The 16,828-nt window shown below is 49.4% G+C and overlaps 1 protein-coding gene across 2 annotated transcripts; it reads right to left on the bottom strand.

Annotated features, from left to right (window-relative positions):
• Positions 1-578: 578 nt before the first annotated feature.
• SYPL2 (synaptophysin like 2) lies at positions 579-16,782 on the bottom strand. Of its 2 annotated transcripts, XM_025400819.1 has the most exons (6): positions 16,204-16,782; positions 15,966-16,040; positions 7,004-7,128; positions 5,735-5,936; positions 4,696-4,887; positions 579-3,328 (listed from the first exon to the last, which is right to left on the bottom strand). In XM_025400819.1, the coding sequence occupies exons 1-6, from the start codon at positions 16,255-16,257 to the stop codon at positions 3,164-3,166; spliced, it is 813 nt and encodes a 270-aa protein (XP_025256604.1). In that variant the 5' UTR covers positions 16,258-16,782; the 3' UTR covers positions 579-3,163. The 2 variants fall into 2 exon arrangements, with proteins under 2 accessions (XP_025256604.1, XP_025256610.1); XM_025400825.1 differs by lacking the exon at positions 4,696-4,887.
• Positions 16,783-16,828: the final 46 nt, after the last annotated feature.

The raw sequence follows: 16,828 nt of genomic DNA, 5'->3' as shown, positions 1-16,828 counted from the left end.
TTTTCATCCAGGGAAGGTATAAGAACTTCAAGAATAATCTCTGAGGGCAGGGAATCTCAACCTGAGACCCACAGATGATCCCTAGGGCATCCAGGAATCTGCTAAAAATTAAATGTTCAGTTGTACCCAAGTGTATTTTTCTAGGGGATGTAAATGTAGTGTGTGACTCTCTGAAGGGGGATAGAGGTACAAGTTTGTTCAACAAGAAGCTGATAGTTAAGAAAGCGAAGCATATGGCCCTTAACTCCTGACAGGAAGCGTGTTTGGGTCACAGATGGTAGGAGAGCAAATGGAAACAGCTTTGTGGAAGCCACTATCTCTCACCTTTTGAGTTTGCTCCAGAATTGCTAATGAGTCCCAGTTACTTTGGTCTAATTGGGTGCCACCAAAAGAGGAGATGTCACTAGAGAGAGCCTGCTAGAAATAACTGCTCTCCTCTCTGCACCCCAAGCAACAGAGTATGACTTTGTTGCTTGGGGTACAGAGTGGAAAGCACCTTGGTGAAAGTCCTGATATTTGACCAAGAACTTGAAGCAAGGGAGAGGAAGAAAAAATAAATCCCCAGAAGGACTCCAGTCTCAGATCCTTCATGGCAAGTACTTGCAGCACTGTTTATTCAAATGTATAATAACAAGCACCGGAAAACAACATGCAACATTCTCCCCCCACCCCTGATCTGCAATCCCAGAAGTAGGAGACTGATGGCCGTGAGAGTGATGGAAACTCATGTCCAGGAAAGGTCCTAGGTGGGCACCCTGGCGCTGGGTTAGAATCTAGTGGGACAAAGGGCAAGTGCCCTGCCCATTAGCCTCCTACAGCAGCTGGAGAAACCAGACACCTTCTTCTACCTCAGGCCCCACTTTGCAAAGCAGCGATGCCAGCTCTGGTTGGAGAGAACATGAGTCCGATGAGGCACTTGGCCCCGCCCAGCCCTCCGGAGGTAATGAGGTGAAGTAGCCTTTCCTCTTAGGGTGGCCATGGAGAGTGAGGCCATAGCCTAAATCAAGGCTCTCCTGACAGAGAACAAGAGAGCCCCCTGAGAAGAAAGAGAACGAGCCTTCCTTGCTCTAAAGAGAGTTCTGGGCTGGGAGTCCTTGGCAGGAGTGAATATAATCTCCCCCTACCCCCCGCCCGCAACTGCTTTCCCTAGCTGAAGGCCCAGTTGCTAACTTCAGCCCCCAAATGAGAATACTACCCAGCACATTTCAAATAAATTATAAATACAGACACAGAATCCAAACAAAGATCCAGTAGAAGCTGCTCACAGACCCCCACAGAGGCCAGCTTGGAGAAAAATGAAGGTCGCCCCTTTGTTCTCGGTGTCTCTGGAGCTGTAGGCAAAACTGTCCCCCCTTGTCCTTGAGTAACCTGGGGACAGCTCATGACGGAGAGAGTTTCCGACTTAGAAACCCTCTCACCCCATCTCCTTTCTTTCCTCCTCAGATCTCTTCCCCAAAATCTTAAACAAACAAACAAAAACTAATTCTTTCACTGAGGGACTCGAGCCTTTGGGGATGTAAATCTTACCTTTTCCCCATCAGGAGAAAATGACTGGCCTGAAGTCAAAAGTCCTGACTCCTAGGTACCCCCGTAATGCACATGTTACTATGGATGGTGTTTAGAGAGGGAGGAGGTTGAAGGGGGTTGACTCAGTCCTGAGGAGAGATTGGCACAGGGCACAGTCACCTTTGGGATGCTTGGTGGGCCAATTGGCACTGGACTGGAAAGTGGTTGGGTTCTTCCCTCTTCTTCCTTCCCTGGGAAGCCCTATGGCCAGGGCAGATTGAGCTGGGTGGAAAGCAAGTGATCCTTACCCAGTTAGCACTGATTCTCAGCCTTGGGGCCCAGAGAGGGACTGAAGGAGGTATCATGAAGAGGATATACACTAAAGACAAATATGGAACTGGGTCCCAAAGTGAAGAAGCACCAATAGCATTGGCCTGCCCTGGACTTGGGAGGGGATAGAGACGGAGAAATAAGGACACAGGGGAGAAATGGGAGGGCAAGGGGAGTGGGAACATCCTGTTTTCAAGATGAGAAGGAGAAATATGAAAGAAGGACTAGAGAAGGAGCAGGGGGAAAACTGAGCAGGGAATAAGGAAAAAATGGGCCCATCCATCCTGGGGCTCTGGGGCAACTTAGCCTCATGATGGTCCTTTGGCCCTTCCTAAGCCCTTATCTGGCCCCACAGGAATAAAAGGAAGGGCTGGACAGACTTCAAAAAGGATCTCAAATGCCTCAGATGCACAAGGCTGGGGAAGGGAGATGGACAGCGAAGTAAGGGGATTAGGGGGCAGGTCCTAGACTCCACATTTTTGAGTCCCAAGTGTGAGACCAAGAAGGTGGACAGGGAAGAAGACAGGGCATTTCTAAAGCAGAGTTTAGAGTGTTGGTGGAAAGTGCCCCAGCCTGGTGGGTGGGAGGATTGAGGGGATAGAAGTTGATTCTGCCGGCAAGTTTACTGGCTTTACTTTCTTGAATCTGCAACTCAGTTGAAATTTATCCTGCTCCCAGCTGAGTCCAGGCCTCATCAGGACCCTCTGAAGGGCTGTTTTCTAGGCTGGTGGACCTCTCTGGTTCACACGTGGTGGACTCTGTGGGCAGGCAGAGGCCAGAGAAGACAGTGGAAGGCACACTGAGTTGTGGACTGACTGGACATCAGACACAGGGACTAGATGGCAGCCACTGAGGAGGGGTCATCAAACCACTGTTGGGGCTTCCACACAAGGGACCAGAAGGGAAGGCTACTAGCTGATTTCCCTTCCCCTTAACATTGTTGAAGCTGGACAGGTTGACAGAAAGGTGGCTGCTAGGAACCAGTCTCAGGGCACTGGTTTCCTGCCCCCAACCCTCACCTGCAGCAGAAGCTGGTTCTCAGAGACTGTAAGGGTACAAGTAACACCCGAAGTAAGATGCCTGGGTCCAGGCACTGGACAAGAAGCACTGAGCTCCTGCCATTCATGGCTCCAGCAAGGAGGAGGATAGGAAGCCACTGGGAGGGCTGCCCAGGTTTCCAACAGCTGATGCCTGCCGATCGTCTCAAAGCTCAAAGACCAGAATGATGGGGGAGGGGAATTGGAGGAGGAGGAAGAGAAAGGTCCTGGAAGCCGGAGGTGGTTGAAGAGGTGCTGTCCAGTTCGGGAGTAGCCAGGTCGGGGGCTGCTTACTGTTTCTCCACTGCTCCCTGCTCAGCTGCGCTCTCCTGGCTGGGACCCTGGCCCTGGTCCTGGTCCTGGCCCTGGCCCTGGCCCTGTCCATGCCACGGGGTCTCCTTGAACACAAACCAACAGTTCCCGGCCCACAGGAAGAAGTTGATAAAGCCGAAGAGCTGCAAAGACATCAAGGGAATTTGTGAGAATAGTCAGGGGGTCATTGTGGGAACAGGGAGGGGGAGTTCCTATTGCAGTGGGGGTGGGGGGTTGTGCAGGGAAGAAGCACAGAGGGCCAAAAAGACTAAATTAAGACAGAGAGCTTGGTATAGAGGCAGGGCTCAGGCCCATCACCTATTTAGGGAATCCCAGGTGAAAGTGTCTAATTCTGTCCTCAGCATGCACCCAAGATGTAGCTTGGTCACTAGCAGAATCTGGCCCTTTAGAGGAGCATTGTGCAAAGCGTAGCAAGGAGCCAAGAGTCAGCCCTGTGGTGCCTCCCGCAGCACACGTGAGGCCCTGTTTGGAGCACCTTCTGCCAGGTAGGTGTGGCAGGAGCTGTCCAAGGTGCTCCTTCCCTATGATCAGGCACCCAGCCAGGGCTATATTCAAATAGTTATTCAAAATATTTTTAAAACCTCACAGCAGGAAGCACTTAGAGGGAAGTGTCCTGATGTCTTAAATCTTTGAAATGCACTAAAAACAAGATGGATTGATGGATGAAGAAGTGAATAAATATGTGATAAAGCAAGTCTAGTAAAAAGTTAATGGCACAGTCTAGGTGGTGAGTGTGTGGGTGTTCACTGTAAAATTTTTTCAAATTTGTTGTATCTGTGAACATTTTTACAACAAAATTTGGGTGGGGGGAACCTTCAGCAGGGTTCCAGCAAGTTCCAGAAGTGTGTTCCTGGTCTGCCAGCCATTAAACATTTCAGCTGTGGGAACAAGTCATTTTCAGAGCAAGGCTGAGGTGGCTGGGATGACGGGCAGCATTTGAGAAGCTCAAGACCTCAGCTCTTTACCAATGGATATGGACATATTTCAACATTCTAACAACTGGGATGGCCAAATCTATATGCATCCAGCTGATCCACCACTGCTCCAAAGCCCCTTTCCAGGCTGAGGGCTGAGTGACAGTAAGCCCCTTCCCACTCATGCTGGGTCTCCTCCCAGCTTCAAGCTCAGCCACAGCCCCAGGCTCCCCTTTATGTGCTCACACACATTGTGTAGAACAGGCAGGAGGAGGGGAGACATCACAGAGAGTATGCCTAGAGGTGGGGACACGAGAAGGGAATTGGATGGAGGCAGAGTGCGGAAGGAGGAAAGAACAGAAGGCTAAGTGGCTCTCGGGTTCCCCTCATCCCAAAATGTCCTCTCAGGGTCAGCCAGGAGCGAGCAGCCAGCATGAAGCACAGTGAGGGCACCAGCTCCAGATGCAGGGGACACCAGCTCTTGGACACCCTCTCTTTCCTTTCAGGACCTGCTAGCTGGGACAGGCCTGGGCAGCAGGGCTGGTGCTGCTTCCCGCAGTGGCCACAGGTCTCACCACGGAGATGTTGGCCAGGCCCATGGAGGGCGTGGCCCCGGCACTGCACACTGCTTCCTCTCCATGGCACACGGACATGGCTGCTGTCAGGCTGGATGGTCGTGTGGCCCCCTTGACATCAGTCAGGCCCTTGCCCCAGGCAGCTGCAGCTACCAGCCAGAAGAAGGTGAAGGAGACAGTCACACAGAAGTCCTGGGAGGAGCAGAGGGATAGGAAATACACTCAGAAAGCCCTCATTATTCCCTTGCTTCTTTTCCTCTTGCCATGATGCTGGCAATCCCCGGGTACCAGGACAGCTGCCTCTTCCCATCCTACCCAACACCTAGAACCCAGGTGGTCCTGAGGTATCTGTTCACTGCCCCCAAAGGAGTCCTGCCACTCAGGCTGCCCCTGCTAATGCCCTCACATCTAAGATCTGGCTACAATGTACCAAGGCATCTGTTGGTCAGCCTCACCTCAAAACCCACTCATCCCAAGTGGAGCCTAAACTCCCCACTCTTCCCTCCCAGCTTTTCCTTTGATCACCATTGCTCAGCTACAAGTGGTAGACCGCAGGAGGCAAATGGGGTCCCTTAAGGCACCCCTTCCACCTTGCATGCCCTGGGATAGGAAGAGAGTAAAGAGGAATAATATTAATAATCACTAATGCTTATTGAGACTAACTATGTACTAAATACATACATTCTCATTTTTTCACATACACACACACAAAACTATGAGGCAGTTATTATTTTATCCCCATTTTATAGTTAAGGAAACTGTAATTTAGAGAGGTTATTTAACTTGTCCAAGATCACACAGCAAGTAAGGGACCATGCTGGGATCTGAACCCAGGCAGTCTTAACTCCAGAGCCTGCTTGTGTATGGTGCTATTGTGCCTCCTGTGAACAGGAGCAAACAACGGGAGGTTGATGGAGGCAGAGGTTCCACCATGGGGGTGGAAGCCGCTATGTTTGTCCTCTGCTCCAGTTCTGACCTCAGCCCCCTCACAAACATCTCAGTTTCTCCACCCCATTCCTTCTGGCCTGTGCTGACTCACCACCAGCGGGAATCGTTTGTTCTCTGTGTAGAGGTTGTGGAAGCGCAGGTAGATAACTAGGGCAGCCATAGTATAGAAGAAGGAAAAGATGCCAAGGGTCACGAAGAACTCTGCGGGTGCAGAGAAGTCCCCCATGAGGTGCATGGTCTTGGAGCTGGACTCTTCATCACAGAGGGGCATCTCGTATTGGATCCGGTGCAACCTGCAGGTGGCAGGGGAGGCCATCCTGAGCTCAAGCAATCCTCTCTCTCCCTGGCCCAGAAGTAGTCCTGTGCTAGTTCTCAGCAGGGAACTCTTACAGAGCCAACAAAGGGGTCATGTAGGGAGGAAAGTTTCTGGAAGGAACCTTGCAGTCAAAATGAGAACTTCCCCAAAATTTCCAGTAAAACTCTACCTTCCTCTCAGCTGCCCCCCATCCCACTCATCTACCCTGCCCAGACATGGTGACCATGTATTCCCAAGTGTCTCCAGGGCCCTTTAGGTCACAACTGCAATGTATGTAGTTCTTCTATTTCTGGTAGCCAAACCACTAGGCAGATCAGCTTCACTCTGCCTCTGGAAAGTGCAGGCCCAGAGTGGCCAAGATAAGATTGGAATCACCCATTTTCGGGCTTTATTGGGCTTTCCAATGAGGCAGTGGACAAATTAAAGAGAAAAACACAGCCAATTATATATGAGACAGTTAATATAACTTGGGTGCTGATACTAGAAATTTCTGAAAAGGTGAGCCCCATTCCCATTCTCCTCTGGACATTTGAGCTCCCCCTACTTCCTTAGCTCCCAAATACCCAGAGAAGAGTTCACTTCTACCTCCCTGTCAAGGTGTGCCCACTTGTATCCTGGTGGTACTGGCTGAGGATCCCACATCAACTCTTTAGGATGTAAGTACTAATAAGCTTCCCTACTTTCAAGGCAGAGAGGAGGCTGCTGAGGGTCAGAGAGACCTGTCCACCTTGACAAGGTTCCTGTAAGCCTCCATCCCAAACTGCAGTGGCTCTTTCTGTATGAGCTGGTGTGACCTGCCATGGGTTGTCCATGGACTGGAACATTATTATAACAGTGATCAATCTGTGTTTCCCTTACGTTTTGCTCTGGTCAGTGTGTCTGAAATTGCTAAAGAGCAGAAGGGATCTAAGTCTTATCATTCTATTTGAATCTGGAGTGGCACACAACGAATGGTTTTTAGGTTTCTGGAGGAGGAAGAGACCAAGCAGGTCCTGCCAATCAAGTGAGAGACAATGTGCTGGGTTAGAACCAATTCTTGCTCACCTGAAGGGATAGCCGAATGCAACGATGATGGAGCTCACGTCCTTGGCTTCGTTGTTGCAGCGAACCATTGCTCCTGTCTCCCCACTGTAGGAGCCACAGGACCCGAAGGCAAAAATAGCAAAGAGCTGAGAGAGAGAGTGAAACCTCTTTGAGAGTCAGAAGGCCTCAACTGGCCAAAGTCAACAACTAACCGCGACTCCCCACAGATGCCGACATTAAGTGCGGGAGTGGGGGACAGTGAGGATACCCTTTAATCAAGTACTGCCTAGGCAGAAACCCATGGCTTCCATTTGTCTTCCAGCCTCAGGCTGCTGGACCAAATAGCCAAATGAATAATGTTGACTGAATGGTGTCTGCGAGGGAGATGAAGAGGCAGGAAATGGACAGTTGCCAGATCTCTCCATTGGGCATGACTTGGGGACCATAGGTAGCCTCCTTAAGATGACTAACACAAAACTTCTGCAATTCAGGCTTTAGGAAACTTCTAGCTTACAGATAGACTTGAATTTCCTTCCCAAGGGAGAGACACACTCAGAAAGACTCCCCTGCATCAACCTAGATCAGACATGCCTAGAATGCTTTTCATTTCTCCTTTGAACTAGTCATCTAATCTTGTTTCCTAGTTGCTAACTTCCAGTGGCTTCCTGCCTTGGTGGAGGTATAGCTGGAGGGGCCGGCTTCTACCAAGCCACCCCAGATGGGCCATACTGCTGTCCCATAGTACTGACAGCCTAATTCCTCTTCCCCAAAAGGCACATGGCCTTCTAGCAATAGCGCTGGCTGGGCCAATGTGACAATCTTGGCTCAAGCCCAGAGAAAAGTACCCTCCACTTGCCTTATCAGTCTCCACCGTTTCCCCACTGGTGTTTCCCTTTGTCATCTGTTGATGCTGCTATTTCTCAGTGTTAAGATCCAGAGGTGCCTCAGGTCACTCGAATGGTTTTCTTCTCTACCTTTCCTCACATTTTACTACACCTTCTCTCTCGAGGGAAATAAAATTTCCTCGTCCTATGATTTTCCAATTTCTTTTTTTTTTTTTTTTTTTTTTTTGAGACGGAGTCTCGCTCTGCCGCCCAGGCTGGAGTGCAGTGGCCGGATCTCAGCTCACTGCAAGCTCCGCCTCCCGGGTTCACACCATTCTCCTGCCTCAGCCTCCCGAGTAGTTGGGACTACAGGCGCCCGCCACCGCGCCCGGCTAGTTTTTTGTATTTTTTTAGTAGAGACGGGGTTTCACCCTGTTAGCCAGGATGGTCTCGATCTCCTGACCTCGTGATCCGCCCGTCTCGGCCTCCCAAAGTGCTGGGATTACAGGCTTGAGCCACCGCGCCCGGCCAATTTTCCAATTTCTTTCTGGGAAACACACTTTGGTTAGAAAAGGAGGTGAGAAGCCAGGTGCGGTGGCTTACACCTGTAATCCCAGCACTATGGGAGGCTGAGGCGGGTGAATCATTTGAGGTCAGGAGTTTGAGACCAGCCTGGCCAGCATGGTGAAACCTCGTATCTACTATAAATACAAAAATCAGCCTGGCGGTAGAGTGTCGCATGCCTGTAATCGCAGCTACTTGGGCGGCTGAGGCAGGAGAATCACTTGAACCCGGGAGGTGGAGATCGGGGCAAGCCGAGATTGTGCCACTGCACTCCAGCCTGGGCGACTGAGTGAGACCTTCTTCCCCCTGCCCCCCACTCCAAAAAAAAGAAAAGAAAAGAAAAGAAGGCAAGAAATTGAAATGTCTTGTCCTCCACATCATCTGCTCAGACTAGGTTTCCTGTGCACTTACCTTTGACTTGTACCCAATATCACGTTCTTGTTAAGCAATGAGCTTATTCTCTTAATTGTTCACTTTCTATATGTTTCTTTGAGACTCAGTGTCTTGGACATTAAACACTTGGAAGACAGCTGATCGATATGTCAGCCCAGCATCCAGAGTCTAGAATAGAAGCTATATGCATTTTATTTTGCTAATGCTTGTTAGCATTATGGAGTGAAAGAAGAACTGAACTAGGAGTATGGAAACCTAGGTTCCAGACCTGGTCCTGTCACTAATTAGCCAGGTGAGCTCTGATAAGTCACTCTGCTCTCTAAGTCTGTTTCCTCATCTTTTTTTTTTTTTTTTTTTTTTAGACAGTCTTGCTCCATTGCCCAGGCTGGAGTGCAGTGGCGCGATCTCGGCTCACTGCAAGCTCTACCTCCTGGGTTCACGCCATTCTCCTGCCTCAGCCTCCCAAGTAGCTGGGACTACAGGCGCCTGCCACCACGCCCAGCTAATTTTTTGTATTTTTTTAGTAGGGATGGAGTTTCACTATGTTAGCCAGGATGGTCTCGATCTCCTGACCTCATGATCCACCTGCCTCGGCTTCCCAAAGTGCTGTGATTACAGGCGTGAGCCATTGTGCCCGACCTGTTTCCTCATCTTAAATGGAGGGGTTTGGAGTAGATAATCTAGAGGCCCTTTCCAGTCCCAGAACTCTCTCTCTCTGAGAGTAACGTTGTCAGTATACTCTTGGCTGGGCTTGCCAACAGCTGTGCTCTGCCCCTGGGAGGTGTCCAGTACCACTGCCCCCGGCTTGCAGTGCCTGGCCTTGCAGATCTCCATGCTGGAGCCACTGACCTCTCTCCAAAGGTCATAATGGGCACCTCTCTGTTTCCAGGAAGTTTATTCCAGACAAATGAGAATTGTCTCCATGTTAAAGATATCTGGGAAAGAAGACAGTAAAACCTCCCTCCAATGCCTAAATAACCTCTCCTGAATTAAATGATGGAGACTGCAGTAGGGCCCTGTCTGCCCACCTTCTTCACAGAGGTAGAGAAGAGTCGCTCAAAGCCTCTGCATCATTACCCTTTACTTACTCAAAGTGGCCTCACCATTGTAATAGTGGAACTTCTCTAGCTCTTCCTCGTAGGAATTATCTAACCTTTTGTCAGTTCTGTGGGCATCTGATTCCTCTTAGAAGTTTCTTTATACCTCTTAGCTTCTGGTGCCCAGTACTGGACATGATTAGGGTGTCACATTCTAGGAAGGGCAGCACAGTTGGAAATATTTTTACCTATTGGCAGTTAGTCAGTGAATGGCTCCTTATAAGTTCCTTAAGAAAGCAGGGGCCGGGCCTGGTGGCTCACAGCTGTAGTCCCAGCAGTTTGGGAGGCCAAGCAGGAGAATGGCTTGAGCCCAGGAATTTGAGACCAGCAACGTATAGGCAACATAGCAAGACCCTGGCCTACAGAAACTACAAACAAAAAATTAGCCAGGCATGGTGGTGCCTGCTAATAGTCCCAGCTACTCAGGAGACTGATGTGGAGGAATCACTTGAGCCCAAGAGTTCAAGGCTGCAGTGAGCTATGATCATGCCACTGCACTCCAGGCTGGGCAACAGAACAAGATCCCATTTCAAAAAAAAAAAAAAATCGTAAAGAGAAAGTAGGTACTCAAAACTTGGGGGCAGTGAATGGTCAGTTATGGAGACTTCTCTTCACCAGCACTCTCCTGAAAGGCACTCCTGAGCATCCACAGAAAGATAAAATTTAAGAGCATGTACTATGCCTAGCATGTACAGTGTCTACTATGCACAGTTCTAGGCATTATTATCTAGTAGTGAACAAAAAAGAAAAAAGGCCAAGCATGGTGGTTCATGCCTGTAATCCCAGCACTCTCGGAGGCTGAGGTGGGAGGATCACTTGAGCCCAGGAGTTTGAGATTAACCAACTTTTTATTTAGCCAAAAAAAATTAGCCAGGTGTGGTGGTGCACATCTGTGGTCCCAGCTACTCTGGAGGCTGATGTGGGAAGATCTCTTGAGCCCAGGAGGTCAAAGCTACATGATCGCACCACTGGACACCAGACTGTGTGACAGAGCGAGACCCTATCTCAAAAAATGAAAAAGAAAATCAAAATCTCTGCCCTCATGGACTCACACTCTAGAGCTGCACTATCCAGAACAGTAGCCACTAGCCAAGCTTGATTATTTAAGTTAATCAAAATTAAATTAAATTAAAAATTCAAGCCAGGTGCAGTGTCTCATACCTGTAATCCCAACACTTTGGGAAGCAAGGTGGGAGGATCACTTGAGGCCAGGAGTTCAAGACCAGCCTGGGTATCATAGCAAGACCCCATCTCTACCAAAAAAAAAAAAAAAGTTGGGCATGGTGGTACATGCCTGTGGTCCCAGCTGCTGAAGTGTGTGGATCATTTGAGCCCAGGGGTTCAAGGCTGCAATGAGCTATGATCATGCCACTGCACTACAGCCTGGGTGACAGAGTGAGACTGGATCCAACAACAACAAAAAAATTCAGGCCAGGTGTGGGGGCTCATGCCTGTAATCTCAGCACTTTAGGAGGCCAAGGCAGGTGAATCACTTGAGGTCAGGAGTTCGAGACCAGCCTGGCCAACATGGCAAAATGCCGTCTCTACTAAAATACCAAAAAAAAATAAAACATTCAGTTCAGTCACACTAGGCACATTTCAAGTGCTAATAGCCTCATGTGGCTAGCAGGTACTGTCTCAGAGAGCACAGATTCTAAAAGTTTTCCATTATTACCAAAAGTTCTGCTATGTCTAAATGACGGTCCCGAGGTTCTGACAATCCTGAATCCTGCTTTCAGATTCTTCAGAGGGCAAAATACACCCACAATAACTTCAGTATTTATTGTATTCTGATTCTTTTCAAGTCAGGGATCTTACATGATAATTTTTTATTTACCAAAATATATGTTTAAATCTGAACACTGTATAGTCGGATGGTACCAGAGCGAAATGAGAACATCTGAGGGGAATCACAGGTTCACAGAGCAGCAGAACAAAAGGGACCTCAAAGATGCTCATGCCCAATCATCTTATTTCACAGAGGTGAAGCCCCAAAAGATTAAGTCACTTTCCCAAAGTCACATTTAGTTGATGTGAAAGCCAGGCTTAGAATTCACATCTCCTGATTCCCTGCCCAGTGCTCTTTCCATTTCATTTGCTCATTAACTCAACACTGATTGAGCATCTACCTTGTGCCAGGTGCTGAAGATGAGAAGACGAATAAGACCTAGATCCTGCTCTTGAGAATTCACATCAAGAAAGGAGTGTCATATTAAAACAAACAAACAAAAATAATAAAAACAAACACTGCATCCCAGAGTTGTTAAGGCTAAAGAAGAGATCTCTACCATGTGTGTTGAGGATTACAAGGAGGGAAAGAGTAGCTCTGTGCCTTGGGGTGCAGAAGCTCAGAAAGACACCTTCTCCCAACCCCCTCCATGTCTCCTAATCCTCCATCTTTCCACTTCAGGTTTGCTTTCTTCCCTAACTGTGCCAAGTGACTGAGACACAGAGAAGAGAGGGAAAGAACTGAAACCACCCCTGTCACCAAGCACAAGGCCCTGAGATGAGCAAACTGGTTATAAAGAGCAGCCAAGGAGAAGTAGAGGCCCTGAGACAAGGGGGAATCCTAGCATTCTGGTGCCAACCAGCCTTTCTCCTCTTGTACCTCCATTGCTGGGACAGCGCTGGTCATTTTCTGCCCTCCGCCTCCTCCTTCTGCATCTCTTTTGCCACGATGTCAGAATAACCTTTCCAGTTTAAGGATGAGGCTCCCCTTTGGTACTGACATGCTCACTGGTGATAATCCTGTGACAGTCCTGAGGACACTAACATCACCAGTTAGCTCACAGCACAGGGAAGACAAATTCTCTCCTCAGGTCCTACTCCCACACTTATCTCATTGTTTTTTGTTTTGTTTTGTTTAGGTGAGGTGGCTCATGTCTGTAATCTCAGCACTTTTGGAGGCCGAGGTGGGAATATCGCCTGAGCCCAGGAACTCAAAGCCAGGTGGAGCAGCATAGTGAGACCCGATTTTTACAAAAATGTTTTACAACTTAGCTGGGCATGGTGGCATGTGCCTTTGGTCCCAGATACTTGAGAGGCTAAGGTGGGAGGATTGCCTGAGCTTGGAAAGTTGAGACTGCAGTGAGATGTGTTCTTACCACTGCACTCCAGCCTCGGTGACAGAGCCAGTCTCTATCTTAGTCTCTATCTTAGAGCCTGTCTAAAAAAAAAAAAAAAAAAAAAAAAAAGATTTGGTATTTACTTACTCCAGGTTCCAGAGCTAGAAAACAAGAAAGCAGAGGAGACTCAATTTAAACCAAAGCCTATCTGACCTCAAAAATCTGTCTCATTCTCTTTCTTTTCTTTTCTTTTTCTTTCTTTCCTTTTCTCTCTTTCTTTCTTTTTCTTTCTTTCCTTTCTTTCTTTTTTTTTTTTGAGACAAGGTCTAGTTCTGTCATCCAGGCTGGAGTGCACAGCTCACTGCAGCCTCTACCTCCTGGGCTCAATGATCCTCCAGCCTCAGCCTCCCAAGGAGCTGGGACCACAAACATGTGTCATCACACCCAGCTGATTTTATTTTTTTGTAGAAATGAGATCTCCCCTTATTGCCCAGGCTTGTGTCAAACTCCTGGGGTCAAGCAATCGTCCCACCTCAACCTCCCTAAGTATGTCTTTTTCTTTAAAAGAAAAAAAAAAAAAAGATACTTATTTCCTTTTCTTTTTTATCTTGAACTCCCATGATTTGATGTCCTTTTCTTTTTTTAAAAAAATGAGTTCTCCAATAATTGGTCTATGTCCAGGTTATTTTTGCTAGCTTAGTATAGACTTAGTGAGACTCCAGAATTGGAATTGAGGTGAGATTAATCGATTTCTCAATTGAAAAAAAACACTCTAAGATAAGCTCCTAACAAATAAAAGAATAACATTACTTTCTTTTCACAAAGATTCCAGTAAAATCTGTTTTTTGGTAATAATGACACCAAAATTCTCAATTACCATTACAATAACTGCAAGCTTTGTGTTTTCTTTTTTCCTTCTCCACTCAGGAGCATTTGATCCCTCCAAACAGGAAATAAGTGAAAAACTCAAATAACATTTCCACTGTCATTTCTGGTGCTGGTGCCTGTGTACTTTTTATGTTACCTCATCTGCAGAGCTTCAAAGCAAGTGAAACTGGCGCCCTGAATTCAGGCTACCTGGGATGGCAATAAAAGCAAAGCACGTTTCTTTGTGATGCTACCCTGTGAATGAAGTCGGAATTCAGAGTCTAGCTCAGGGCCCAGGCTTTAGCATTCTGAGAGAAAAGGGTCTCTGTTTTGCACAACTCCCTTTCTAAGTACTTGAAGATCATAAAAGTCTATCAGATCTCAATTCCTAGGGCGTTAATGCTGACCTCAAGACTGGATCGTTTCCCTAGGCTTTGCTTTGTACAGCCTTTACAGAAATGTTGTGGGTATTTGGGGTGCTAGGTGAAGGGAAGGATGGCAGGATTGAAGAAGGAAACTTTTTAGAATCCCTCCAAGGGAAAGGAGTCCATGGTCTCCCTCATTGTCTCCCTTATCCTTTGACAGTCTGTCTCAAATTCTGTTGGATCCATTTGCCTAATTGAATGGTAAAATTGTTCTCTAACATTTCAGGTTCCACTCCTCTGGATTGCTTATAATGGTTCTTCCAGTTCTGGATGCCAGTCTCTCAGCACCTTAATACCATTCTTAAATGGCTCCCTCTGGCACTTGAGTGGTGGATCAGAACAGGGAAGGGGCCAAAGGCAAAAGAGCTCAATCAGCAATTGGTCCAACCACTCTTGCGGCAGTAAGAAAGGTGGAAAGTCCCCACCAGGTCCCAGAGTTTGCACTTGGGGGCTCCCAGGCTGGCCCGATAATCCCAAGTGCACTCTTGCCCCTGGGTTCCAGATTTGATTATTCTCATGCAAACCATGATTTAAGAATTGGTATCACAGTGCTAATTCTTGTCTCCAAAGCCCTGTAGAACTCAATCCTCCTCAGTATTAATGGTAACTTATTCCCTAGCTGAATTCTGTACTGAGAGCACATTAATTAAGTTATTCACACACCATTTGGTATGTGGATTGTCTAACTTAAAATCTCTTCTGCAATAGTGCACTAAATGCCCCCTACAAGTCTTTATGATTTGAGAAAGTGACTGCACCTGTCCACATTCCTAATCTATACCCAGGAGGCCTTGGGCACTGGCCTAGTGAAGCAAGATAGTATTTCCACTAGACTATAACAGGGGAAACTGAGGACCTGAGCAAGTGACTTTTTCAAGGTCACAGAGTAAGTCTAACATAGAGCCATATTCTAGCACACCAACCTATTTAGAGCATAAGGAGACCCTAGGAAGGTTCTGATCAACATCTGACTAGTGTTGGAAATTGAAGTCCAGAGAAATGAATTGCCCAAGGTGACATAGCTGGAAAAGGCCGGTCTAGGTCTGGATCCCAGGGCCCCAGCTTCTCAGATCAGTGTTCCATCTTATTCTACATGCCACATTTTAGCCATGCTGTGATTTTTAATTCTGTCTTATTTTTTTCTTTTGTTTAATCATAGAGCCATAAGCTCCGTTCATTCATTCATCCACTCCCTCACTTATTTACAGGAACTCAGATTACTCCAGCGAATTCAACAGGGAACGGCCAGCCGAGAGCCTGTCCCTTGAGCCCAGTACCTGCAGGATCACCCAGTCCCTGGTGGTTTTGGGGGCAGGATGGTTTCCATCGCCTGCTTCCTTCCCTCCTTTGCCCTCCATGGCTTCCCTCTTGGTGAAGAGCGGACCTCGTCCCCCTCGTCCTTCTCCCTCCTCCCGTCACCAAGGAGTGGTATGTGCAGGATCAGAGTTCTGGAAAGGTTACACCCGGGTCCTCTCGCCCGGGTGAAATGTGAGCGCCCTGGGCAAAGGCTCCTTGCACATAGAAGGACCGAATCCGGGACTCCGCATGCCTCGCTCTTCACCCTCCTGCCACCAAGTCCGGAGAAGCAGCCCCAGCCCGCCCCTCCCCCGCCCACCTGTCGCCGCCCCCCACCCTTCCGCCGTGGCAGGGCCGCAGCACCTCCCCAGCCCCCACCCTGGCTCCATTGCTTCGGGTCAGCGTCACAGCCCAGGCTCCCGAAATAGCCCGGGGCCGGGGCAGCGACTCACCCACTGGAGAACTTTGATGAAGCCCAGCGGCTCCTCCAGCCGCCGCCAGCGCAGCCCCACGAGCAGGCGGTCCACCTGCGGAGACACAGCCGGCCGGGGGATCAGGGCGGTGGGGAGCCCTGGGAAGGCGCTGGTCCCCTTGCCCCACTCACACGCGGTCCAGGGGTGGGATAAGGGTCCAGCCCGACATCTAGGTGGAGAGGGGCGGGTGAGAGAGTCCGAGGCGCGCAGGGACTACCTGCTGGCGCGGCGACTTGTCAGCCGTGCGGCCGGCGCTCTCGGTCGAGGACATGCTGGCGCGGCGGGCGCAGGGCGCGGCGTGGGGGCTTGGCTCCCTGGCCGGGAGGTGGTGGACACTGCGGGGGAGCGGGGAGCTGCGGGTCGGGGGCAGAGCAGGCGAGCGGGGCCGGAGCGCGAGCGGCCGTCGGTGGGCCGGAGTCCAGGCTGACTGGCTGGCTGGGTCGCAGGGGCGCTGCTGTTCGTGTTCTCCGAGGCTGTGGCCGCCGCGGTGCCCTGCCGGCAGCAGAAAGCCCCCGAGTCCGATTCAAACTTCTGTCAAACTCGCAGCGAACTTGGCCGCCGAGTCACGTGGCGTGCGCTCCCGAACCCTCCTCCCGCCCCCTCTGCTCCCTTTCTCCGCTTGCCGGGCACCTTAAAGGGACCTGCGGCTTCCGTGGTTAGTTCTGCGGCGGGGGGGCTCCGGGTCCTTGCCGAAGCCTCCGGGACCGGTCCCCACCGAGACACCGCGGCCGTCGGAAAACCTAGCCGGGCGCGCCTGAACGCACGGGCTCCAGGTTTATCCTTCCCTATTTTCCTGGATTGCGCCGGATTTTCTCCTCTTCCATACCAGAATACCCAGAATG

The sequence above is a fragment of the Theropithecus gelada genome, chromosome 1, assembly GCF_003255815.1.
Source record: "Theropithecus gelada isolate Dixy chromosome 1, Tgel_1.0, whole genome shotgun sequence".
Taxonomy (NCBI): domain Eukaryota; kingdom Metazoa; phylum Chordata; class Mammalia; order Primates; family Cercopithecidae; genus Theropithecus; species Theropithecus gelada.
This window is presented reverse-complemented; position numbering and strand designations above follow the sequence as displayed.